Source organism: Oreochromis niloticus, linkage group LG14, assembly GCF_001858045.2.
Source record: "Oreochromis niloticus isolate F11D_XX linkage group LG14, O_niloticus_UMD_NMBU, whole genome shotgun sequence".
In the NCBI taxonomy this organism is placed as follows: Eukaryota; Metazoa; Chordata; class Actinopteri; order Cichliformes; family Cichlidae; genus Oreochromis; species Oreochromis niloticus.
In genome coordinates, this window is record NC_031979.2 from 16,879,626 (window position 1) to 16,906,739 (window position 27,114).

Below are 27,114 nucleotides of genomic sequence, written 5' to 3' on the forward strand. Positions count from 1 at the left end.
TAGGTGCTAGGTTACTGGAAAACCTAGCACTTGTGATTTATGACCCTGGATTACATACCTTCGTTACCACAGATTTCTTAGACTGAGACACTATCCTAGCTCAGATTCAGAAAAACAACATTGAATGCGTAATTGCATTTGTATCCTGCATCCTGTCACCAACTGAGAGAAAATTCTCCATAATCGAAAAGTACAGATTGGCTTGTGTCTGGTGTGTGGAGCAGTGGAGAACCTGTGCATGAGATAAAGTTCAGGTAAGCAAACACATGGGAAAGGGAGAGCCGAGGTTCTCGACCACCACTTTGGTCCATCAGCAGACAGGGCCCAAGCACATTCAACCTCAGTGACAAGAAACATTGGAAGATAGAAAGACTTTCTCCCTGTTCACAGTGGTCTGAAGGATCACCGCAGAATGACTTTTAAGAGTGAGCAGGCAAGCTTCGCCTAGCAGGTAACAGAAAGAGAGTCACCTTCCTGTTTGGTGTAAAGATTGTGTGATAAAGTATCCCTCACATGGAGGATTAAAAAAATGTAAATGGTGTAGGTGGGTCTCTTCACTTAAAAATGAAAATAAATGAATGAAAAATGTATCAAGAAAAAGAAGGCTAAAGCTAAGTTTTACCTTCATAACTTCAGCTGACTGCATTATATTTTGTTTTTAAACTTTCTATTATTTTGACATAGGCTTAATAAACCTGAGGTGTATTGTGTGAAAGAGATTTTTATCCAGAGTTTGCTGATTCCAAGTGCTTTGCAGAAACACAGACATGCTATTTAGCTGGTAAATGGTACAAGAACTTACACGTGTTCAGCTAAACCATTATGTGAGGAAGGCAAAAGTTAGCATTTATCGCTGCTGCAGCTTTTTCACAAGGAGAAAATGTCTTTTAGGTAATGGAGACGTTGGCCACCAGGCGGCAGGCAAAATGAGTGTGGAGACTTCATATTTAATCCGATCTGATAAGGGAGACATGTGAGACACACAGAGAATTGGCAGGTATTATTACTCCATGTAAATTGTTATAAACAGTGTTATAAACAGGGATTTGGGGGACTGACCCTGGAACATTATTGCTGTACCTGAGAAACAAACATATAACAGGAGGGTTAAAGCGCTGGCTGTTTATAAACTGCGTTTGAAGATGTATTAAGAACGCTGTATAAAAACTCTTTAAGAATTTAATCTTAAATGCAAATGTTTGTATTTCAAAATGCTTGTCTTGTATGGTGCTCTTTGGTCTTCAAATACTAGATCAGACTATTTTAACAACTGTGGCGGAAGTGCTATACATTCCTAAAGTAAGTAATGTATAATAATAATAATAAAAAAAATTTAAGGTCCACCCACTCGACTCTGACGGGATCTCACTGAAGGGCTCCCACGGATACAGGAAAGTTTCAGTTCGGTATAGAAAACTGGCGTGGGGGCATTTAAGCCACATTTCACACAGTGAAGAACGAAAGTACTTTGAGGAGACATCTATCTTTCTTTTCAAAGGTAGGCATTTCTCTGAAAACCATTCCTGCACACGGAACGCGTTGCGTGTGTTTTGCGGAAAATTCTGAAAAAATGAAAAAACGGGCTGTAAAAAAATAATACAAATAAAAACTGAAAAACAGCTTTGATCTGTGATCACCCTGCCTTCACATGACTTATTCTCAAATATTCACCTGCTCTGCTGGTTTTGATCAGTGTGTGTTTTGATCACGTGGAGGAACTATGTGATGGCATGAAGACATCATCTTGACCAAATGATGTTGTTCTAACACATTTTAAAAAAAGATTTTTATGTCATCGGTACTGACATCTTAAGGATTTTTAACAGCAGTCTTAGTTCAGGTGTTGTGCCACCCTGTTTCAAACATGCTGTTGTACAGCCTATACTTAAAAAAAATGATCTTGAATGCTCTGTCCTCTTAAATTTCAGGCCTATTTCAAAGCTTCCTTTCCTGTCAAAATTTTTTGAAAAAGATTGTATTCGTTTAGCTGCAATCTTTTTTTTAAATGGACACGGTGTTCTTGAGAGGTTTCAGTCTGGTTTTAAAGCTCTTGGCAGCACTGAAACTGTACTTTAAAAAGTTTTTAAGGATCTCTTATTAGCCACTGACTCGGCTGTGCTTTTGCTTTTGAATCTAACAGCTGCCTTTAATACTGTTGACCACAGCATCTTGATCTCACGATTGGAGCATTGCAGCATCAAGGGCGTTCAATTAGAGTGGTTCAGGTCATACCTAACTGACAGGACTTTCTCTGTGAGCTTTGGAGATTTTATCTCTTCCTCAGCTCCCTGTAACCCACATAATTTCCTTAGGGATTAATAAAGTATTCTGATTCTCATTCTGATTACTTGTGGTGTTACCCAGGGCCAATTTTATTCTCTATTTATATGCTGCCTCGAGGTCTAATTTTTAGAAAATAAAACATTTGTTTCCATTCATGCGCTGATGACACTCGGATCTGCCCCACTTCAGTGTGTGGGTGAAGTTAAAGCCTGGATGGCCCCTAAATTCCTTAACTTTAATGAGAACAAAACCAAAATGATAATTTTTGGACCAAGAGGCAATCCCAGCACCTCTGATTTTAACCTGCACAGTCTTGAGCCTTTTATTGACTATGTGCACGAGAAAATGCTAACTTCCTGGTTTGAGGCCGGATGTGGGGTTGCACATTTCCGGTAGCTTTACTTTGCAGTAAATCGCTACTGCGAAGATATACTCCAAAATCATGTCCAAAACTTGAAAATGGAAAGATTGCGTTAAGTTCCAAAGAGCAGAAGGTGGGAACACTCACCACTGTTGTGTCACAAAAAAATCTAATGATAGATTTTGACGTTTAACCACTTAAGCCCCACGTCTCTGGTACCGGGGGCAAAAAGGAGGAGATCACGTTTAATCGGTTATAACGCGGGTTGAGAAATATAAGTCCAGACATGTGTGGTATCCACAGAAACCTCATAATCTCAGCTAAAATGTCATATAAACCATTTCTACAACCACCAAACACACCGAAAATAAGCCGCGATTAAAGGAGCAGTTACGTAAATGCGCAGAAGTCCGCTAAACAAACAAAACCGAACCAGAAATTATTCAGACTTCATATAAGTAACTGGTTAAAGATAGGCTGGTTAGCTCCCAGAGCTATCACTGACTCCACACACCAAGTTTCACCACGATCAGACCAAAATTCACTAAATTAGCCGCAAAAGAAGACCACAAAAACACACAGCGGCGCAAATGCTCTAAAACAGAAATTGGCTTACCGTCCCGATTATTTTCGCCGGTAGCCGGTAACCACGTGATTGACGTTTAAAGAGTTTAGATCGATTGGTTGTTTGCATCACTCAACACAAGCAGAACTGCATCACTGCAGCATAAGACACATCGTCCACATTCAGAAGCACATCTCTGTATAGTGACTGGTCTTATTCTTTAAACAGGCAAATGTTCAGCATTCAAACTACAGGTGAACAACAGTCACAGATGTTTCCGTTATGTCCACACCTACACAGCATGTTAACAAACCGTGAAAAAGGCCACACAAAAAATGAACGATTGCTGGTGAGGGTTTCTATACATTAGTATGTATGAAGGGTATGTTGTGACTTACCTTCTAAATTAAAAAGTGCAGTACTGGATGTCCACGATGTCCACGCATCAAAAAAATAAAATTGGCTACTTGATTTCACCCATCGCTGGTTATTTTTAGAACATAACACCGCAATAAACAAGGGACAGCTGAGAAATATAACATTTGAATCCCTTTTCTCCTTTGCTCTGAGGCGTGGGGGCAAAATATCGACAAGTCCGTGAACATCATTTACAGATATATTGGGTAAATGACCAAGACATCTATAGAAATGTAAATCGACGCTTAATTCATTCATTTGGTTAACTTCTTTTGGACATTAAACAGGGCGCGAATAGGACACCGGAAACAAAGCTCCACACAGGATTTTCCGCACCGGAACTAGCATATGCTATCGTGCACATAGTCAATTAAGTTATTAAGTTATTAATTTGGGGGTTATATTTGACAGCAATTTTACCTTTGAAAAACAGATTAGCTCAGTTGTACAGCGGTCTATTTTCAAACTGAGGCTTTTATCTAAGGTAAAATAATTTTTATCTTTTAAAAACTTTGAACGGGATGCAGGGGTTTTCAAGATGGCGGCTTGAAGTAAGGTTGTACCAGAGAGTGCTAGCACGCCAGTTCACTGATTTTACACTGATAACCCGCAGTTAAAGCTGCAACACGGATACTAACTATTTGTAAGTCTGGGATGAGCATCAGCAACTACTTTTTGAAACAGTCCGACAACATGCCGCGAAGGAAAGCTGCAGTGTCTGACGCCGCAGAGGGCTCCAACCTACCTACAGAGCGGGAGAAGCTAACGAGGGGACGAGTATGGGAGCTGACGCGGAGTTGGTTATTAGATCGGAACCAGCGATCCGCAAGGTGATTCGGGAAGTAACTGCGAACCTCACTAAAGTTATTGAAGATAAACTTGGACCAGTCTCTCTGCTTTTACAAGCGCAAGGAAAGCAGCTGGAGCACCATGAGGCAAGGATAAAGAACAGAGGCCCCGATCTCGGTTTTGGAGGACGCCACCAATCCAGCGCTGGATAAGTTCCAGTCGCTGGAGAAACGGGTAAAGGAGCTCTCAGAGTGCGTTGATGATTTGGAAAATAGAGGGAGGAGGAAAAATATCAGTATCATCGGTCTCCCGGAGGGCGCAGAAGGTAGCAATCCTATCAGTTTTTTTGAGTCCTGGCTGCCTGAGCTTCTCAATATCAAAACAAAAGCTGGTTGAGTTAAAGTGGAAAGCGCGCACCGCACAGTAGCGCAAGCCCCGTCCTCTGGACAGAGAGCGCGTCCTGCATTGGTGAGGTTGCACAATTATCAAGACAAACAGCAGACCATGAACGCAGCATGGGCGATGAGTAGGAATAACCAGCCCTTGAAGCACGGGAACGCCACAGTGATGATTTTCCAGGATTACTCAACCGCGGTTGTACATAAACGGAAAAGTTTTGACGAGGTAAAGAAGCGCCTTAGGTCCATTGGAGCTGACTATAGGCAGATTTACCCCGCTTTGCTTAAGGTGACCCATCGCGGATCCACTAAGATCTTCAGAGATGCGGCGGAGGTAGAATGCTTCATCGAGTCGCTGGACTTAACCCCTGTGGCTGATGACGAGTGAGAGCTGATTTCTCTTCCTGTTTTTCAGACGTTACATACATGGAGCTCCACTATCATTACCGTTCGCTTTGAGGTCGACTAGAATCATTCTGCGGAACATTTGTGGTATGTTGTGAGCGTTGCTAGAACTCCTGGGGTGTTTTTTTTTCTCTTTTTTCTTTTGGGCAGGGAAGTATCTTCTGCTGTTAGGAAACCTCTACACTCGAGCTCCTCCATTTCAGGAGGGGAACAGTGGGTTCTTCTTATTTTTGTTTTGTTTTGGTAATGTTTAGTATTGTTTGTTTAGCTTGGTATTTGTTTACCTGTTTTGTTTTGGCCCGGCTCTGTTTTTATGTTTACCTGAATTACTGTCATTATTTAATCTTAGGAAGATGTGTAGAATACTCCAGATCCTATCTGAATAATAAAAGACCAGCATGTCAACAGTGAACATATGCACCTGGAATGTGAATGGTATCCATACGCCTGTTAAGCGAAGAAAGGTCTTGAATTATCTCAGGAGTGAGCAAGTCCACATTGCTTTATTACAGGAGACGCATTTGAACCCTGTGGAACATGCTAAACTAGCGCAGGGGGGATTTGGGCAAGTTTTTTTTTCATCCTTTACATCAAGGAGCAGTGGTACAGTTATATTAATTAGGAAAAACCTACCATTCACACCTCTTGATTGTATAAGGGATACTGAGGGCCGTTTTGTTATAGTGAAAGGTGATTTATACGGAGAGGAAATTGCCATTATGAATATTTACTGTCCCCCTGGTCACCCGGGAGACTTTTTGATTATAGCCTTCACAAAATTTGTGGACTTAAATGTTAAAAACTCATTCATTGGAGGGGACTTTAACTGTCATTTTAATCCAATTTTGGATAAATCTCCTCAGGGTAAACTCTCTCTTTCACCTCAAGCCAAGACCCTCGTTACCTTATGTAGGGAACTGGATTATGTCGACGTGTGGAGGGCACAGCATCCTGCAAATAAGGAATTTACCTTTTTCTCTAAAGTACATACTTGTTATACAAGAATTGACTACTTCTTTGTCCCAAACCTTATTTTGCCATCAGTTACGTTTAGCTCAATTGGTAATATAGTTATATCAGACCATGCAGCAGTTTTCCTTCATTGTAATGTCAGGAATCCAGCCCCCCAGGATAGACATTGGCACTTTGACACCTCTATTCAGTACGATCTTGGATTGACAGGCTACCTCACAGAGGAACTTGGACAGTTCTTGTTAATTAATACACCCTCCACAGATAACCCGTCGCTACTCTGGGAGACATTAAAGGCCTACTCAAGAGGTCTCATCATTTCACATACTAAAGGGAAAAAGCGTAGACAAGCAGAGCAAAGGAAGGTTTTGGAATCCAAGCTAAAACACACAGAAGGCGATTATCTTAAAAAACCTTCTAAGGGCAAACTCACAGAAATTTATGCTCTACGTTCGGTATTAGACTGTCTACTGACGAAAGATGCAGTGACTAAAATTAGATTTGCTAAGCAAAAGTTATATGAACATGGTGAAAAACCTGGGAAATACTTAGCCTACTTGACTAAGAAGAAATCAGACTCAGAATATCATTTCAATCCAAGATGTACATGGTAAACAGTTTTTTGACAACATCAGTATTAATAATATATTTAGAAAATTCTATGAAGACCTTTATGAACCGCAAATTCAGACAAATACAGCAGACCTATTAGATGTATTTTTTGCCCCTCTTAATCTTCCCAGGGTGTCTGAAGACCAGAACCTCAAATTGGATTTTCCCATATCGAAACAGGAAGTATTAGATGCCATTAAAGAGCTGAAGGCTGGCAAAGTAGCGGGACCAGACGGACTATGTGCCGAGTTTTATAAAGAATTCAGAGAAATTTTAGCTGGCCCGCTGTTGAATATGTACAATGACTCCTTTAAAAAGGGTCTCTTGCCCAATTCTCTAAGGGAAGCCAATATATGTCTTATACTTAAAAAGGGTAAGCTACCTGAAAATTGTGCCTCCTACAGGCCAATCTCTTTGTTGAATGTGGATCTGAAAATCCTCTCCAAGATATTAGCAAAACGTTTGGAACTTTTACTCCCCTCGCTTATTAATGAGAACCAAACGGGTTTCATTAAAGGGCGCAATTCATATAATAACATGCGTAGGTTGTTGAATATGATCCAGCTCTTCCAACAAAAATCTCTACCTGGGGTGGTAATTTCCCTTGATGCCGAGAAGGCATTTGACCGTGTTGAATGGTCGTACCTGTTTTTTGCACTACACCAATTCGGTTTCAGTAGAAACTTTATAAACTGGATTAAGCTACTTTATAACAATCCCTGCTCTGCAGTCCTGACAAACGGGGTGCGGTCCTCCAACTTCCGGATACAGAGGGGAACCAGACAAGGCTGCCCTCTCTCCCCTTTGCTCTTTGCCTTAGCCATAGAGCCATTGGCAGAAGCAGTACGAGTTCAGGCGGATATACATGGTCTATCTGTAGGACAAAGACAGCATAAGATTATTCTGTATGCTGTACTTGTTGTGCTGACTCAGCCGGAAACATCAATCCCCTCTCTGGTTGAAACTATTAATAAGTTTAGTGTAATCTCAGGCTATAAAATTAATTATAATAAATCAGAAGCGATGCCATTGGGCAGTCTGAAACAAAAACCACAGGCCCCTTCTCCATTTCCCTTCACTTGGTCCCCACAGGGCTTTACGTATCTAGGAATTAGGGTCACGCCCGCCTTTGAACAGATGTATAAAAGTAACTTTACCCCCCTATTTGAGCAGGTCAAACTAGATCTGGAGAGATGGAAGTCCTTACCATTATCCTGGCTCGGTCGTATCGCTCTTCTGAAAATGAACATTCTACCCAGGCTACTTTACCCAATACAGATGGTTCCGACTCTTTTCCCACATAAAATTATTCAAACTCTAAATGGTTGGTTTAGCTCCTTTGTTTGGGCAGGGAGGAAACCTCGTCTTAAAATATCCACGTTATGTCTTCCATCCTCAAAAGGGGGCCTTGATCTCCCAGATATAAGGAAGTATCAGCTGAGCACTCATATGCGTATAGCTGCCGACTGGGTACAACAGCCTTCTCCTGTCTGGTTGGATATTGAGTGCTCTATGTCTAACTTCCCTCTGAAAAGTTTGCTTTTTGTGGGGAAACTTAAGACCTTAACGACGCTCTGTAGCAACCCACTCACATTAGCTACTGTTAAAGCTTGGCGAATGGTTCAAAAACTAGAAGGAAGGTCTCACTTAACATCTCTTTTCACTCCCCTATCCGATTATCCTCTTTTTTTGCCTGGGACGACTGACCCTGGCTTTCGGAAATGGGCTGCGAATGGTATTTCTACCTTTTCTGACTTAATGGACGGGTCTAATCTTATGTCCTTTAACCAGCTAATCAATAAATACAACATTCATAGGCATGACCTTTTTAGATATTTACAAGTGAGGGACCATATACAAAGGGCTACAACGATACTCACTAATCAGACCGTCTCTAAATGTGAAAAGCAGATATTTCAGCCAAATCTTAGAACTTCTATAAAAATTTGCTATGGCCTGTTAATAAAATTTGGGGTCACTGACACAACCTATTTGAAGAGGACTTGGGAAAAAGAATTACATATAGGGATCAGTGACGAGGTATGGGACGAAGTCTGGGAGAATGCTAAATCTCTGAGCGTCTGTAATAAAGTAAAGGCAATCCAACTTAAAATCCTACACAGAGTTCACATATCACCTTCTCAATGCCATAAATACAATTCAGACCTTTCTCCGCTGTGCCCTAAATGTAAAATAGAGGTGGGCAACCTAACGCACTGTCTATGGTCCTGCCGGAAAATACAACAATTCTGGTTTCTCATAAAGCGCGAACTGGATAAGATCTTCACCACTGACACTGAATGTAATCCACTGTGCATGCTACTTGGAGTGGTAAATGACAAAATCAGGGGGAAGTTTGGAAATCAGCTCTATGCACTGTTAACATTCTGTGCAAGGAAATGTGTCCTCTTGAACTGGATCACGGACACGGCCCCATCTAAAACTCAATGGCACCGGACGGTATTGGAATATGTGTCATTCTTAACATGTAGGCTACATAGTAGGGACAAAAAGTTTCATAAAATATGGGACCCATTTATGGCGTATGTTGGTCTGGATATCTCTGCTATTTTCTCACGGGCCTTGGTATAATGCAAGCAGATCACTGCTGTTTTACATATATGTATTGTTAATCGTATCTTATAATTAAAATGTCTGGATTTTCTATTTATTTCTTTGTATTCATGAGCCGGGTTGTTTGTTTGTCTGTTTATTTTGTTTTGTTTGTTTTGTTTTGTTCTATTATGTTGGTTTTGTCTTGTTTAATTTTGGTGTCAGTGTAAAGTTTAAAATTCAATAAACACACAGTTACAAAAAAAACTTTGAAAGGGCGAGTCATGCTTTCATTACATTCTAGTTGGACTGCTGTTACTCCTTATATGTTGGAGTTATCCAGATCTCCCTTGTAAGACCGCAGTTGGTCCAAAATGCTGCAGCTCGTCTTCTGACACGAACCAAAAGACGTGAACATATTTCCCTGGTGCTTGCCTCTCTTCACTGGCTCCCTGTTCACTTTGGAGTTGATTTTAAAATTTTATTGTTGACTTATAAAACCCTGAATGGAAAGGCTCCTGGGTATTTGTCTGACCTCTTGCAGCCTTATGCGCCTTCTAGATCTATTAGATCAAATGATCTTCTGCCTTTATCCATACCAAGGTTGAGGCTGGTTCACAGAGGCAATCGAGCGTTTGGGGTCGTACCGCCTAAACTGTGGAATAATCTAGACAGGCTCCTACAGTGTTAAAACACATTTGTATTCACTGGCTTTTAACACAGCATGACAGTTATTTGGTGTTTATTTGTTGTTTGGTACTAATATTATAAGTTTTTTGGTATTAGTTATTTTTTATTTTTGTACAGCACTTTGGTCAACGTTGTTGTTGAAATCAAATGTGCAGTATAAATAAATAAACGATAACGAAACTATTATGGTTTGATCGAGAAGGTAATCAGGATGTCAGTGGGACAGTTTGAACTCTTGTTAGAGATGGGACAACACCTGAGGACTAGTGATGTGTCGGTCACGAACGAAACGACTCTTAGAGCCGGCACTTTGAAGTGAACGACGCGCCGTGTTTTTTTTTTTCTTTCTTTCTCTCACCTTCTCTCTCGCACTTTTTTTCGCTTCACTCCGCCCGTGAGCCTTGTGCTTGTGCTGAGCAGAGGGTGGAGGGGCGGTAGTTACATTCGCAGTAGCACAGGAACAGAGCCGGAGGGAAAGACAGAGAAAGAGAGCCAGGGACAACAACGTCACATTAGAAAGGTATGGTAATCATCAGTGTTGGGACTAACGCGTTATTAAGTAACGCGTTACAGTAACTACGTTATTATTGTGGTAACGAGCACGGTAACTAGTTATTATGCCAAAACCAGGAACGCGTTACTCGTTACTGGGATTTAGAAAGGCTCGTTATTCGTTACTTCGTGTGGTGGCTATCGCGGCGCTTCCACAGATTCAATAACATTAGCAAGTGGTGGAAGCCAGCAGGTGGATGAAGGAAAAGGGAGGCAAGAGGAGAGACCCGAAGCAGCCGCCTGTCTGAGTGTCAGGTGAACTGAACTTCAGGTAAGAAGTTATGACCTGCAGTCTATCTGGGTCAGATATAAACCAAGTTGATGTAGCCGGATGGGCTACTCGCCTTTCTTTTCTCTCTCTCGCTCGCTCGCTCTACTGCTCTCGCTCTCTCCTGCGCTCGCTCTTACTGCAAAACTAGGTCAATTGGGAACCCACCTGCATATTGATTGCAGGCTGGCACCAGGTATAAAGCTAAGCCGGTGCTTCTTTGGATTATTCCTCCCATGCATTCAGCGCAAAGCAGCAGTAAATGCTGACACTCTGCGACGGACTGATCGGCAAGAGTAGATCATATGACAGCCACAGGTATGCTCTCGCTTAACCTCAGATTCCCTCTTAGTATTGGAATGTATAGTAATAGTTTTTGCGGCCTGTTGTAGCGCGGCAGGTTGTTTTATTCCGGCGTTGCGAAGAGAGGTGCTTGTGTGATTCCCCCGCCAGTGAGAGTATAACGCCTCCGGTCCTGGGGTAAGCTGTTCAAACTATTTTTATTAGCGTTCACCACTACAAGAGGCTAAGGTTATATTTGTCTGTTTTAGGGTGTGATCGCTGCCTTCACCTCCGTGGCAACTCACACAGCCTTAAGTGAAGAATCAAGACACCTGCCTAGCCGTTGTTGTGAGGGCTCCTCCTCAGTGGAGCCTGCTGTCTTGTCTTGTCTTGTTTGGTTTTGAATTGTTTTACCTTGTCTTATTTGGTTTTATTAAGTAGGCCCAGTGGCGTGTCTAGAAAATTTTTGTTGGGGGGGCCAGGTAGGGGCACAGATTTGGAGAAGGGTGGCAGATGTAATTGGCAGATAATGTTAAAAAAGATTCTACCAACAGTTAACCATCATTCAATAACCCTGTAAACCTAATTACTGAATTTGCTTTTGACTCTTATTAGAATGAGGTTTTAACCACTATGGTGCAGCAATATTTGCATAGTATTTTTACTGACATATAGTGCAAGTATGTTTTGGGCAAAAACATTTTTAAATATTAATATAAGAACATTTTTAACATACAATTGGCAATGCATAACTTTATCTGCCTATTAAAAAAAGAAGATAATCTTCTCACAAACTGGTGTTTAATTTTGAAACAGGAAAAAAGTGGGGAAACAAATGAAAAGACTAACATTTGAATGAAACCTGAAAGCAAGTAAATACTTTCTATGCTGCCTTATGATAAACTTTGGTAATATTGATGTATAAAGAACAACACTGGCTGATGATGAAATACAGTCAGCTGGCATGGTGACACTGCCAGTATTAACCCGCAGGGCTGGACTGGGACAAAAAAATTGGGCATTTTGACCAGAGACCGGCCCACCAGGTATTAAAGCCATAAAGCCTTTGAATGAAAACAAATGCTGTTGTGACAGTGATGTACACTGTCTTGTTGGTATATGTATGATTTCTATCAATTTTACATCAGATAAAAACTTTGTTCACAAGATTCAGATAATTATTTAATAAAAGCGAGATATTTTAAATGAGAATAAGAAAGAAAAGTATTTCTTTGTCCCCCCCTTTCCCTGTTAATGCTCTACCTGGCCCCCTGGCATAACTTTGCTAGATCCGCCCCTGCACAGTTACTGGCTGTCAGCTACATAGAAAAGGATCCTGGTGTTATTTGTCTCTCAGAAACAGTTCATAACTTCAACTCATCCATGTCACCTAAAAGGTAAACCTGTTTCTCCATCACCTGTTCAGCTCTGATGATTCACATCTCCTGGTTTCATCTGCATGTTTCCCTCTCACCAGATAACCAAATCGATATCATGACCAGCAGCTTTTACAGCTGTGGCTCCAGCAAACATCAGCTGATACTAGAAAGAAATATTAAATAAATTCTAACAACAGCTGATCAAGCTTAAACGTGCTGCTGTTGTTTAGCGGGACATTCGCTGGTTTCCTCTTTCTGGCGCAAAGTGGGAGATCAACAACCAAGAGAGAAAAGCCGATCAGCTGATCATTGATCAGTTTCATGATTGAAGTAGCAACGGGAGAGGGAGGGGGAGAGAATGAGAGAAGAAGAGACAGCTGTGCAGCAAAGACACAGAATAACTCCAGCTTTGTGTCTTTTTTTCATTCTAGCTTAAGTACGGGACAAACTGCGTCTCTTCTCAGCTCAATACCAAACGCTTAATATTTTCTCTGAATGAGGGACGATTCCGTTTTTTAAGGAGCGGTTGGCAACTCTACTAACTAACCTTATGAATAAAATAAAGTTCACTATCAGTAACATCAAAGCACCCACCCAGCTGTATAGAAACTCCGTCATGCTAGCTAGCACCAGTACGAGTTATTGTAACTGACTGTAAAAAGTCAGCACAACGAAAATAAACTCCACCTAAACTTAGTTTATATCTGACCCAGATAGACTGCAGGTCATAACTTCTTACCTGAAGTTCAGTTCACCTGACACTCGGACTGGCGGCTGCCTCGGGTCTCTCCTCCTCCTGCCTCCCCTTCTCTCATCTACCTGCTAGCCGCTGTGGAAGCTCCGCCTCGATGGCCAGTCCAGCTATGTTAAACTGTTAATCTTTCGCCGAAAAACTGTTTTCTGCGGTGCCTCTTTCGTGCTTGGCTCTCCTACCTTTGCTAACATGATGCTCATAGCGCAGAAGCCGATGCTGCATTCACTTACACTCGGATATCTGAGCTTTACTGTGAAAACATAATCGTACATTTGATATTTCATTGGATTTTATTGTTTTGGCTTCGGGGTGGCACCTGGGGTGGCCAGTCTGGTTGGGGGGTGGCCTGTGCCCCCCAGGCCACCCCGCTGGACACGCCACAGAGTAGGCCTACCATTTCCTGGTTCGCCTGGTTTTATTTTATTTTATCTCTGGATTGTTGCGTGTGCCCACGCTTCTGTGATCGGGCTGAAGCAATTCTTTGCCCGAGTGTCGTGCCGGGGATTTTAAATTGCCCCCGTTGCTGGTCTTAGCCTGTGGGGAGCCAGACCAGCTCGCGATTGAGGCTGGGACCATTACTACCAGTACGAGTGGACCCGCGGGGCACAAGCCTTCCTGTGTGTGTGTGTGTGTGTGTGTGTGTGTGTGTGGTTTCTTTTATTAAAGCTATTAAAGTGTGTTTTAGTTCTTTGTATCATCTGTAGCGAGCCTGACGCTCAGTGTCCTGTTATTCTTTTAACATATTTTTCTGTGTTTTCTTTTAGTGAACGGAGGACGTACCAGTGGCCCTGGGACCTTAGGTGGTGGGTCGTTTTCACACTTTCTTTTGTACAGCACCGGGTGGGCTGCAGTGATTTTCGTTTTGTGTGATTTTCTTTTGGGTCCACGGCTGCTGGTAAGTCCAAGTTCCATGATTGTTTTATTTTCACGTTAAGACACTGTCAACAATGACGCTACATTTTGGTTTCTAATATTTTATTTATTTTTATTATAAATAAACTGTTTTAATATTGGAGCCAACCTGCCTCGGAGTGCATCCTTGAATCTGTGCGGCCTCTTTTTATTCCTTTTATCTATTTTTCTTAAATATATTTCCTAGGGGTGAAAATCCCCTAGGTGGCGTTGTCATTTTATTTCCTTTTATCTAACCCCGCCGACCACTTGGTCACATTTAGGTGGAGTTTATTTTCGTTATGCTGACTTTTTCGTACTGCGTACTAGCTAGCATGACGGAGTTTCTATACAGGGAGTGCAGAATTATTAGGCAAATGAGTATTTTGTCCACATCATCCTCTTCATGCATGTTGTCGTACTCCAAGCTGTATAGGCTCGAAAGCCTACTACCAGTTAAGCATATTAGGTGATGTGCATCTCTGTAATGAGAAGGGGTGTGGTCTAATGACATCAACACCCTATATCAGGTGTGCATAATTATTAGGCAACTTCCTTTCCTTTGGCAAAATGGGTCAAAAGAAGGACTTGACAGGCTCAGAAAAGTCAAAAACAGTGAGATATCTTGCAGAGGGATGCAGCAGTCTTAAAATTGCAAAGCTTCTGAAGCGTGATCATCGAACAATCAAGCGTTTCATTCAAAATAGTCAACAGGGTTGCAAGAAGCATGTGGAAAAACCAAGGCGCAAAATAACTGCCCATGAACTGAGAAAAGTCAAGCGTGCAGCTGCCAAGATGCCACTTGCCACCAGTTTGGCCATATTTCAGAGCTGCAACATCACTGGAGTGCCCAAAAGCACAAGGTGTGCAATACTCAGAGACATGGCCAAGGTAAGAAAGGCTGAAAGACGACCACCACTGAACAAGACACACAAGCTGAAACGTCAAGACTGGGCCAAGAAATATCTCAAGACTGATTTTTCTAAGGTTTTATGGACTGATGAAATGAGAGTGAGTCTTGATGGGCCAGATGGATGGGCCCGTGGCTGGATGGTAAAGGGCAGAGAGCTCCAGTCCGACTCAGACGCCAGCAAGGTGGAGGTGGAGTACTGGTTTGGGCTGGTATCATCAAAGATGAGCTTGTGGGGCCTTTTCGGGTTGAGGATGGAGTCAAGCTCAACTCCCAGTCCTACTGCCAGTTTCTGGAAGACACCTTCTTCAAGCAGTGGTACAGGAAGAAGTCTGCATCCTTCAAGAAAAACATGATTTTCATGCAGGACAATGCTCCATCACACGCGTCCAAGTACTCCACAGCGTGGCTGGCAAGAAAGGGTATAAAAGAAGAAAAACTAATGACATGGCCTCCTTGTTCACCTGATCTGAACCCCATTGAGAACCTGTGGTCCATCATCAAATGTGAGATTTACAAGGAGGGAAAACAGTACACCTCTCTGAACAGTGTCTGGGAGGCTGTGGTTGCTGCTGCACGCAATGTTGATGGTGAACAGATCAAAACACTGACAGAATCCATGGATGGCAGGCTTTTGAGTGTCCTTGCAAAGAAAGGTGGCTATATTGGTCGCTGATTTGTTTTTGTTTTGTTTTTGAATGTCAGAAATGTATATTTGTGAATGTGGAGATGTTATATTGGTTTCACTGGTAAAAATAAATAATTGAAATGGGTATATATTTGTTTTTTGTTAAGTTGTCTAATAATTATGCACAGTAATAGTCACCTGCACACACAGATATCCCCCTAAAATAGCTAAAACTAAAAACTACTTCCAAAAACATTCAGCTTTGATATTAATGAGTTTTTTGGGTTCACTGAGAACATGGTTGTTGTTCAATAATAAAATTATTCCTCAAAAATACAACTTGCCTAATAATTCTGCACTCCCTGTACAGCTGGGTGGGTGCGATGTTACTGATGTTGAACTTTATTTTATTCATACGGTTAATTATTAGAGTTGCCAACCGTCCCGTAAAAACAGAATCGTCTCGTATTCAGAGAAAATATTACGCGTTTCGTATTGAGGTGAAAAGGAACAGTTTGTCCCGTACTTTAGCTACAATAAAAAAAGACACAAAGCTAGAGTTATTCTGTGTTTACGCTGTCAGCTGCCTCTTCTTCTCTCATTCTCTCCCTCTCCTGTTGCTACTTCAATCATGAAACTGATCAATGATCAGCTGATCGGCTTTTCTCTCTTGTTTATTTATCGCCCACTTTGCGCCAGAAAGAGGAATCCAGCGGATGTCGCGCTAAACAACAGCAGCACATTTAAGCTTGATCAGCTGTTGTTAGAATTTATTTAATATTTATTTCTAGTATCAGCTGATGTTTGCTGGAGCCACAGCTGTTAAGCTGCTGGTCATGATATTAGTTTGGTTATCTGGTGAGAGGGAAACATGAAGATGAAACCAGGAGATGTCCTTACTGAATCATCAGAGCTGAACAGGTGATGGAGAAACAGGTTTACCTTTTAGGTGACATGAATGAGTTGAAGGGAAGTTATGAACTGTTTCTGAGAGACAAATAACACCAGGATCCTTTTCTATGTAGCTGACAGCTGGTAACTGTGCAGGGGCGGGTCTAGCAAAGTGTTGCCAGGGGTCCATGTAGGGCAGGGGTGTCCAAAGTCCGGCCCGCGGTCCATTTTTAATTGGCCCTCAAGTAATTTTATAAATAGAATAGAAAATGGCCCGCACTTCAACTTTTGCTTGAGTGTATTGCACTTCTTAGTTTTAACACCAGGGGGAGCTACTGTTGATCAAGGCAGTTGCTCTACCAAAAAGGACAATCACAGAAGAAATTTACCCCAAGTTACCAAACATGGCAGAACCAAAGAAGCAAAAGGTAGAAAGTGAGTGCAGAAAATTTCAGACATGGTGGGAGAGTGAATATTTCTTCAAAGACTTAAAGGGGAAGTGTGTCTGTTTGATCTGCACTGAAACTGTGGCAGTTATGAAAGAGTATAATGTACGACGTCATTTTGAAACCAAACATCAGGCCTATGCATCCTACACTGGTGCTGAGCGAGAGCAGAAATTAAAGCAAAGGGTAGCTATCCTGCGGGGTCAGCAACAGTATTTTTTTCGTGCTCAAATTGTCCAGGAAAAGGCTACAATAGCAGCTATGAGGTCGCCCAACTCATCGCAAGACATGGCAAGCCTTTTTCAGATGGAGACCTCATAAAACGCTGCTTCGTTAAAGTCACCGAAATAATGTGCCCGGAAAAAGTGCAGGACTTCAACAACGTCAGCATGTCCAGAAATACAGTTGTGCGACGCACTGAAGACTCGTCAGCCAACATTAAACTGCAACTGTCTGATAAAGCTGTGCTTTTGATTTTTACTCCATCGCATGCGATCCGAGCACTGATGCCACAGACGCCGCACAGCTGCTAATTTTTTTTTTTTGCGGGGAGTGGACGAGAGCACGAGCACTTTAGGTGAGTAAAAAATATATTCCACAGTACCCGTGTGTTAATAAGCATGCATGTGCAGGTACACATGCTTCAAATATCAATAATGCGCATCAATTCTGTCACTACCCTGCTTTTGCGCACCACTTTCTTATATGCATTTTTCTTGTTAACACACAGAGTACACACCGCTGTGCACAGCGCACGCACACGCAAAGTCAGCTGATCTCATCTGATGCAGATCTGCTCCTTGATCAAGTGACATTTGTCCGGATTTTTGGCACAAGTGGCGTACGATCAGCACCGCGGCTGGATGGCCCGATTTACATACCCAGCGCAGCTGATACTCACCAGAATAATTGACTAAAATTATATGGACTCATGTTATTAAGTCCAGTTCAGTCTTTTAATGTTGATTACCGTTTCAAACGAACGTTAATAGGTGTGTTGCTAAGTCTAAGAACTTAAATAACAAGCTTGAAATTTACCCGTCCCATTTTCCCTTTTATTGTTTTTTCTCTGTGCTGTAAATCTTCTGTCCAAGAAGAAATCTGCTGCTGTTCTGAGAGTGAGCTACCAAAGCTGTTTTGTCTTTAATTATATTCAACAATATAACACATTTGACCACTTTTAAATGATTTTCTAACTTTAATACACTACAGTTAAGGTTATATACCTAATTTCTAGTAAGTGGCCCAGCCCCTCCTATATTTTTATGTATGTAGCTCTCAGTGAAAAAAGTTTGGACACCCCTGATGTAGGGCATTAACAGGGAAAGGGGGGCACAAGGAAATACTTTTCTTTCTTATTCTCATTTAAAATGTCTAGCTTGTAAAAAAATAATTATCTGAGTCTTACAACAAACAATTGATAGATTGATACATATATACCATCAGAACAGTGTACATCACTGTCACAACAGTGTTTGTTTTCATTCAAAGGCTTTATGATTTTTCCTATAATGGTGGGCCGGTCTCTAGTCAAGATGCCCGGGATGATTTTTTTTAACCCAGTCCAGCTCTGTATGCAGCTTATCTGCAGTCTGGTGTTACCTACACCTTCCTATTCAGAAGGCAGAATTTCCGAGTTCTGAGTACAATTGAAAGCACCACGACTGCAGTTTTTGTGTTGGATGTAAAAAGCAGGCTAGACTCATGCGGCGGTCAACGACGGTCCAGGCGTGGGATTTCTCTCGTGGAAATATGCACATTATTTTTTCCTTTCTATTGGTAGGTGGCACAGTGCACTTGTGGCAAGTAAGCAAGCTAGAAGACTGGCAATCTTGCGTGTATTTTGTTTGATAGGTACCATGTCAGAAATAATCCTCTGTCCACTTAGTGCTATGTTTCATATGATATCAAATTGCAGCAGCATTTTCTGTGTCATTCTGTAACACAAACATATGTGTTCCTCTCCATCGGCCCATAACAGCAGTTGTGGCATCGGTTGCAAAGGGAGATCACATTATTGTGGAGGAATTTTGGTCCACTTTTTCTTACAAAATTGCCTCAGTTCATTGACATTTGCAGACGTTTGTTTATGAACAGTTGTCTTGAATTCTTGCTAGAGTAATTGGTGTTTGTGCTGCTCTGCTGTTTGGTTTTCTCCAAATGTGCCGCTCTCCACTTTGGTCTCATCTGTGCAAAAACAATTCTCAAGAAGTCTTGTAGATTGTTCAGATCCAACTCTGTAAACGTTTCTTAGAGAGAGGGGGCATTCACCTGGTAACACCTCCAAACTAGCCAAACACAAACTTGTTCACTGTTTTAGTAACTGAGCTGCCTTTAACTTTAAAATTGAACATGCTAACCAAGGCCTCATTATTTTTTATATTTTTGCAAAGTAATGAAGAAAGAATGAATGTACAAATGAAGTGATATTTTTCTTTGCAGCTTCAGTATCCAGAATCACTATGATGCAGCTCAAATGGGTACAGAAGTGGAAAAATGTAAAGGAAAATAAAGAAAGTGACATTACATTCGGCTCCAAATCGTAGGTGTTACAAAGACTTTGGTATCAGATGACCTTTTGTATCAGTTGAGTGTGAACTACTGCAGAAGTTCTCTGATGGTCTCTAGCTCAGTTTCCCTCTTTTGGTTCTCTAAATTTTCAAGATTAGGCTGGCACAGATGATGGAAACGCTACAAAATGGAGAAAATTATTTGGTCTTAATTTAAAAGTTTCATAGCAATTCTAAAAAAGCTATTATTATTATCATGATTTCTATCATGTTAAAAATAACCCAGTAAACATGAAACCCATACATTTTTGTTTAACTATATATTTAATGTTAAAACACAGTCATCCCACCTGACTTAGAGTCCCAGTCCCAGTGCCCAGCTTATACAGGGCCCATCCTGGAACAAGCAGGATGGAGGAGAGAGCCAGTATCCACCCCAGCACATATGCCCAGGATGGGTAGACGTACCACCGATTAAAGGTCAGAGGCTGGTACTCGATTAAAGAACATATAAAAGAGCCCTGAGAAATGAAAAGGAGATGGTTTAGTTGGTAAAGAATTGAGTGTTGACATCTTGACACTTAAAGCCCAACTCACCAGTGAGACCAGTGGTGTGAGGTAGAGCCAGCAGAGTTTAAAGAAGTAATTGGCTCGTGTTCCTGTCATGTCCTTTATAATGTCATACAACTTATCTACCCCTTAATAGGAGAAGAAACAAAATTAACAACATATAAAGATCACACATGGTGTCAATGGAACGCCATGGATGTATTTTTTTCACATAAAGGTCAAATGACAGCCAAAGGAGTCATAATCAGTCATGTAAAGACTCCATTATAATGTCCTCACAAGTGTCCTAAATCTGAGAAAATTTCCCTGATCGTGTCATCGTCACGACATCATTAGTGTGAGATATAAAAGCAAGAGCACACCTACCAAATATCCAACCGAGTGCCAGAGTTTCAAACACACATAGGAAGAGGAGGCAGGCTCCATTACAAGCATAGTAGTCAAACAACTGGAACACAAACATCCCTCCCTGGAGACAATGACACAGATATTTATTTCGCATGCATTTATTTTTCTCACTAAAATCAGAAAATTAGTATATGTAATGTTTAATATTTTCTTTCAGACTCAAGCACACATTTCCAAAACATGTTTTGGCAGTGATACATTACATACAGACCTCAGTAACCATGACAAGCTGAGAGAAGAAGCATATTAGGCAGAAGAGAAGGAGAAAAATCTCCCTTCGGCCGGCCCTGCGCAACACTTTGGGAAACACATCGATGAAGGACGTCATCAACACCTCCATGTTAACAAACTGCGCAGAGAATGGACAAAATAATGAGTACATTTCAAAGCATAAATGCAATGTTCTAAAGTTGTGTGTGTCTTACTTGTGAATCCAGACCCAAGAGAATGAGCATAACAAAGAAACAGATGGACCACAGTTGAGGCAGGGGCATCATGGCTACAGCCTGAGGGTATGCAATGAACGCCAGGCCTGGACCTGAAACACAACATGATGGAACACTAAGCTCCTTCTACACAAAACATGCCAGCCTGAGTCGAATATTTGTGTTTTAGTTTGGACAGTTTGTGGTGTGTAATGGCATAAATATGGCAGCAGGAATGCAGAAAATTGAACAATCAACTGTGCCTGCTCATATTTAAAGGGAAAAATCAAATGACACCAGGTTTTCACCACTAATCATGTGTTTGACTGTGATGGCACAATGGCACTGACTGATTTAGCCCACATAATATAGTCTGCCTATTGGAACTCGAAGGATGCTGACATCTGATTAGTATTGTAGTTTGTTTCCACAGCTGTAAAAATAATTTTATGCCAGTGAGACCTAAGTCTTAATTTCAAATTAAGCATCACAAAATGTCAACTTAGTGACTCAAACATTTAACAAAGCATTCTGTTTTTCTGTAGAAATGTGAATATTACAGAAAAAACAATCCTTCTGTTCCACATTTCTCCTCTTCTTCCACAACCCCCCAATTCCTATAATCAAGATAACAAGGAAACTTTCACACAATGTTTGGATGCCTATTTTCTTATTGAGATATAGTAAATTTTGAATTTTTAATGGCAAAAGTGCTTTGTTGTTCTTCTTCCAATCCTGGAAACAAGTTCCCATAGATTAGGTATAAACTCACTACTGAGAAATTAACTTTTGTAAACAAAAAATGCTGAAATCATTCAAAAAAATACTGTTCTTGAAAATCAAGCCTAACAATTAAACAGAGCCCTGAAAAATTTAAAATCTTTAACCTTCTGTTACCAAGTCTGTGACCAGTTGAGACATGCTGCCATAATATTGTTATGTAAGATTGAGTCCATTTATAGATCACTGTTATGTCATATTTATGGGTCCAGGAGAATGTGGCTGCATGTTTGTGATATATACCTGACTCGGCCACTTCTGCAATGGGAACGCCTTGCTCATGAGCCATGAATCCCAGCACTGAGAAGACAGCAAAACCAGCTACAACACTGGTACCACTGTTCAGCAAACACAGCATCAGAGAATCTCTGCAGGTCACAAAAACAAAGTGCAGTCACTGCATGTGGCAAAATATGAGGATTGAAATATTTATTTAAAATTAAGCTTAAATAACTATTGATCATGATGTACTTATAGCAGTTGTTGTTGTATTTGTTGTAGCTTCCCAGCACAGTTAGGGAACCCAAACCGATACTGTAGGAGAAGAAGATCTGACTCACAGCCTCCATCCACACCTGTTCCAACAAAGCAACAGTATTACACTTGTCCACCTGTATTAGACACTGTTTTAGATTTGAGCTCGTACCTGAGGGTCCATTAGTCGTGAGGGTTCAGGCAGAAGATAAAACATCACTCCTTCTAATGCTCCGGGAAGAGAGAGGCCACGAATCAGCAGAATTAACAACATCACATAGGGGAAGGTAGCTGTGACATATACCACCTGTGGGAAAAAAAACATTTCAGAGCATTTAAGTGTTTACTCGATATGTACTATGTATATGTACTGTATATATAGCTACACTGAGGAAAAATAATTACTTGATCCCCAGCTGATTTTGTAAGTTTCATTGCGTATAAAACAGTGAACAGTCTCTAACTTTTGTGGTAATTTAATTTTAATGGAGAACACATTAAATAAAAGTTATAAACTGATTTGTCATTGAGAAAAACCATGTCATGTCATTGAGTGAAATAAGTACTTGAGCCCTTACAACCTAGCCAGAATTCTGGTTCCCATAGATTGGCTAATGACACAGTTTCCCCTGTGTCGTTATGTCTATTTTTCCTGAGTGTTGCCCTGAGTTTAGTTTCTCACATTTTAGATTAGTTATTGGCTTTTGGGTTTTCTTACTTTTGTACCTTTGTGTTTTTCGCCTTTTGTTATTAAGTTCCTGTTTCCCTCTGTCGTCTGCACCGGGGTCCTCACATTGCCACACACGATCTGCACCCACAGATCGTTGACAACAGTTTTCTATATTTTCTCCACAAAATATAGAAAATCTGTGGAGGTAGCTAACACTTCAAGTTAAATACTTATTTCATTCAGTGACATGCAAATCAATTAATAACATACCTTTTATGTCATATTCTGCCTCACTCCATTGAAATTAATCTACCATTAAAATTAGAGACTCATTAGAGAGTCATGTAAGTAGACAAATTTACAACTTCTACAGGGGATCAAATAATTATTCCACCCCACTGAATTTACCACAGTTTTACAGCCTGCACAACTACCTTTCCTGTAGATCTGACTCCTTTCCAGATACAAAAGTAGCAGACGATCCACATAGCACTGAGGCACAACAGCACCTCCCACTGGATGCTGCCTATTTCCTCAATGCCCCCTGAGATCATCAGCACTCGTCGTCTAGAAGTAAATTAAATGTAGAAGGTTAAAAAAATAGATAGATAGATAGATAGATAGATGGAGATATATATAGCTGCAAAAGGTACAAAATGTTTTATTGGGCTTTAAATAACTTGGTATGTAGGCTTTTTTAGTCCATCTACATAGACATACTCCCAAAATTCGGTGGCTGCAGAGGTCGAGTTTGTCTGGTTGGTCCAGTGGACGGTGTTATTTTGTGTTGAAAAGTCTACACAGCCCTCTGAGAGGAGAGTGTCAAAGTGCCAAAGTGTCAAAACATTAAAGTTCAAATACTTAAACATACTTCAACAATTTTTATTGGAAATTGGAAACAGTCTTTGCATTTTACCTGTGTTCCAGTAGTTGTTGCAGGAGGCCCAAGGAAGCTGAGAGCTGAAGGAGAACACGAGGTAGAGCAAAGCCCAGGACAGAATAATGATGTAGGTCATACAGTTATAGAAGAGGATTAGCTGTCCACCAAAGCCAATCCCTGAAAGGCATTTACAGGTAATGATGACAAAAATCTCCATTTATCAATTACTCAGACTCTTTATTGTTTTAGGGTTACTAAACAGTTTTGCCTTGAGGTCTGTGACTGTGGTGGCTATTTGAGTGAACTCATTGTCATGTTCAAGAAACCAGTTTAAGATGATTTTGTGATATAACAGGATAATATGACATTATCCTGCTCAAAGTAGCCATGGTCATCAGCAATACTTAGGTAGGCGCTGGCCTTTAAACAATGTGCAGTTGGTACTAAGGGGCACACGGTGTACCAAGAAAATTTCCACCACATTACACAACCATCACCACCACCACCATCCTGACCCACTCATCCAAGGCAGTGTGGACTCATGCTTCTATGCCAAACCTACCATCAGACAAAAGGTTTGCTCTCTTCTCCAGTTTTTGTGAGCTTTTGTGAATCACAGTCTCAGTTTCCTGTTCTTATCTGAGTGGCACCTGGTATGGTTACAGCTGAAGCCCATCTCCTTCAAGGTTGTTGTGCATTGAGAGATCCTATTTTTCCTTGGATATACATTTCATTTTGCATGTGCACATTTGATTTGTGTGTGGGTATTGAAATCCATGTGTGCGTATTCAGATTTTTGCTACAATAATATCTCAAGATACTGTAGCAGGTTACATGTGAAAAGGGAGCCTAGTAAAAAGTTGGGTGAGCTGTAATTGTGACTTGCCTGTATTTTCAGTGCTTTCAGCAAAATGTTAAGACTCAGCTGGCCAAAACAATAATAATAATAATAATAACTTGTCCAATAACTTGCAGCTACAGTAGCTACTTTTATGTGTAGAATTCAGTTTTGGGATAGTCCAGGACCTGTTATTCATGGTCAGAAGAATCCTTTGAAAATAAATAAATAATGAGTGCCACAAACACAGTTTTTATACATTAGCTGGGTAGCTCTCTGCAGTAAAGGGGACAAATAAATGTCAATATTTAATAAAATTGAGTATTTCTAATTTGAACATCATGGGAGATATTTGAGATAATGTAAAAAGTCAACCACATGCATAATATTAGCCTAAAAATGTTCAATTTAAATGCATAGATATTATATCTTATTCCTTTAAAACTGCCTAAATCACTGCTTGCAAAACACAATGTTGCCAGTAATTGTTTGCTCTCAGTTAAGGCTTGAACTCTTAACTTGAGGATTGATAAGTACAGAACTGGCTTAACTTTAAATACTTATTAACTTGTTCACTACAGTTTGAGACACAGTTGTGCAAGACTGTGAATAAATGGCCATTGAAGAGAAGGATAACATGATGTTTTCTTGTTATTATAGATGCCTGAACAGCTTACCTTCTGCTAGTGGGCAAAGCTTCCTCCAGCAGGTAATGCCACCCTCCTGGGTGAACTGCCCTATAGTTGTCTCCAGCAGGAACACAGGTACACCACAGGTTACAGCAAATGCCAGATATGGCACCAGGAATGCACCTGAATTAAAAACATACACAGCAAACATATCTGTTGTGCAGCTTCTGAGTAACAAGCTTACTGAATTAAATATGGACCTGGTATATGCTTTTAAAACAAAACATATATCAGTTGTTTAAACATACTACCAGAATTAAGATAACATATTGGGAAGTTATTAAATGAACTGTTTACTAATTAATTATTTGATTAGTACTTTTACTACTACTACTACTTTGTACTAGAACTTTACTTCATTTGTGAAAGTTGATTTCACAATTAAAATTACAATTTTTATAAATTAATAATATTGTTTTCTCTTTTTTTTATTATAATGATCCTGTTGCAAGTAAACAAGCTGCTTGAGGACTGGATACTATTGAATTCAATGGAGCAGAGTCTCTACTTTGGATGCTGGCATCAGATTTGAGGGAATCAAGGTGCTGCAAATCCAAAATACTTCAAACAGATGGAGAGCCCTGCTTGGCCTCACCTACAGTTGTCACCTCAAGTGATAAAATTAACATTTCCCAGAGTACCAGTGGAGTTTGAAGTCACACTTTCAGTCTCATTTCAGAGACTGTGAACTAGCAATTTATTTTGCTCATGCTTTGCACAATCAATATAATCCTACAAGATTAACACACATTTTGGTTAGTTAATGTAAAATAAATATATTAAATGAATTAAACATAAGTGTTAGGAATGCCTACCCCCTCCATTTTTGTAACAGAGGTAGGGAAACCTCCACACGTTCCCCACGCCGACAATATTTCCTGCCACAGCAAGGAGAAATTCGACCTTATTTCCCCAGTGTCCTCGCTCCTCCACCTTTGGCTGTGTGTCTCTCTGTATAGATTTTCTTTTCATCCTTTCCAAAAGTTCAGGGTGCGGACAATGATTGTTAAGGGAAAATCCCAAACCGCAGACTGCAAATATAAACAGAAACACAATGAGACAGCGTAATGAATCACATGTACATGGGTGAGCGTCTCAGAAGAAAGTCACACAGTGTACCTCTTTATTCGTGCATTTATAGTCACTGGTGCCCACACAACAGGGCGGCGTATTTTCGCTCTTCTCAGAAAAATGACTATACAACAGTATGTGGCTATCTTACTGGAACATTCCGTTCCTCTTTTTATCAAGACATGTTACACAGGCGTGCTCTCCCGCCCAGCAGGCCATCCAAGGACGAGCTTCTGGCAAGCAATATGAATCACAAACAGCAATGCATTTAATAAAAATCTTTTTAAATGATGCCTCTGCATTTGGTGCTCTAATCATCACTGCCTTTATATTCTCTGCCAATTCTGTGTTGAGGAATGAGTTAATAAGTTTTCAGTAGAAACATTAATTAATTCCAGGAAAACAACTGGGTGAAAAAAACAAAAAAACGTTTCAATATTTAAAAGCTTTCACTTTTAATTTGTTGGGGTCTATGTTTATCAAGATGCATCTCAGATATAGGAGGGGTTAAAATTTAGTTGTGCTGCATCGCTATGTCACAACTGCCGTTCGTTAAGCCATACTTGCCAGTCTTTTGTGTTGGTCAAAGTAAAAGTTTGAAGGAAACCATCATGAGCATATTGCGAGTAAAAACCTTGGGGTTGGAGCAGAAGAGGAGGTGCACTTAAAAGGGGGGTCTCAAGTCTCTAATTTGACTGTGAGGTTGTGTTGGTGGTTGCAGTAGCTTCTGTTGGTTTTCTAAGGCTGGCAATG

At 40.7% G+C, this 27,114-nt stretch overlaps 1 protein-coding gene and 1 long non-coding RNA gene across 5 annotated transcripts in view; one reads left to right on the forward strand and one right to left on the reverse strand.

The window, feature by feature from the left end:
- LOC100700618 (sodium- and chloride-dependent GABA transporter 2) overlaps positions 1–26,637 on the reverse strand; it is a 32,042-nt gene extending 5,405 nt beyond the window's left edge. The window contains exons 1-15 of one of the 3 annotated variants that reach the window (XM_025898030.1): positions 26,410–26,637; positions 26,106–26,321; positions 25,279–25,413; positions 23,800–23,940; positions 23,604–23,691; positions 23,318–23,450; positions 22,386–22,520; positions 22,211–22,314; positions 21,983–22,107; positions 20,960–21,072; positions 20,746–20,883; positions 20,493–20,595; positions 20,154–20,254; positions 19,907–20,077; positions 813–957 (exon numbers count right to left, since the gene is read on the reverse strand). In XM_025898030.1, coding sequence (XP_025753815.1) covers positions 868–957; positions 19,907–20,077; positions 20,154–20,254; positions 20,493–20,595; positions 20,746–20,883; positions 20,960–21,072; positions 21,983–22,107; positions 22,211–22,314; positions 22,386–22,520; positions 23,318–23,450; positions 23,604–23,691; positions 23,800–23,940; positions 25,279–25,413; positions 26,106–26,262 — 1,734 coding nt within the window. In that variant the 5' untranslated portion in view covers positions 26,263–26,321; positions 26,410–26,637 and the 3' untranslated portion in view covers positions 813–867. Of the gene's footprint in view, positions 1–812; positions 958–19,349; positions 19,738–19,906; positions 20,078–20,153; positions 20,255–20,492; positions 20,596–20,745; positions 20,884–20,959; positions 21,073–21,982; positions 22,108–22,210; positions 22,315–22,385; positions 22,521–23,317; positions 23,451–23,603; positions 23,692–23,799; positions 23,941–25,278; positions 25,414–26,105; positions 26,322–26,409 lie in introns of those variants that run through there. The other 2 variants (XM_025898029.1, XR_003213733.1) reach the window with 2 other exon arrangements.
- On the forward strand, positions 10,920–14,300 carry LOC109205008 (uncharacterized). Of its 2 annotated transcripts, none has more exons than XR_002064466.2 (3): positions 10,920–11,183; positions 11,258–11,345; positions 14,045–14,300. It is a non-coding gene; the product is annotated as an uncharacterized LOC109205008 (long non-coding RNA). The 2 variants fall into 2 exon arrangements; XR_002064465.2 differs by lacking the exon at positions 14,045–14,300 and adding an exon at positions 11,417–11,586.
- Positions 26,638–27,114: the final 477 nt, after the last annotated feature.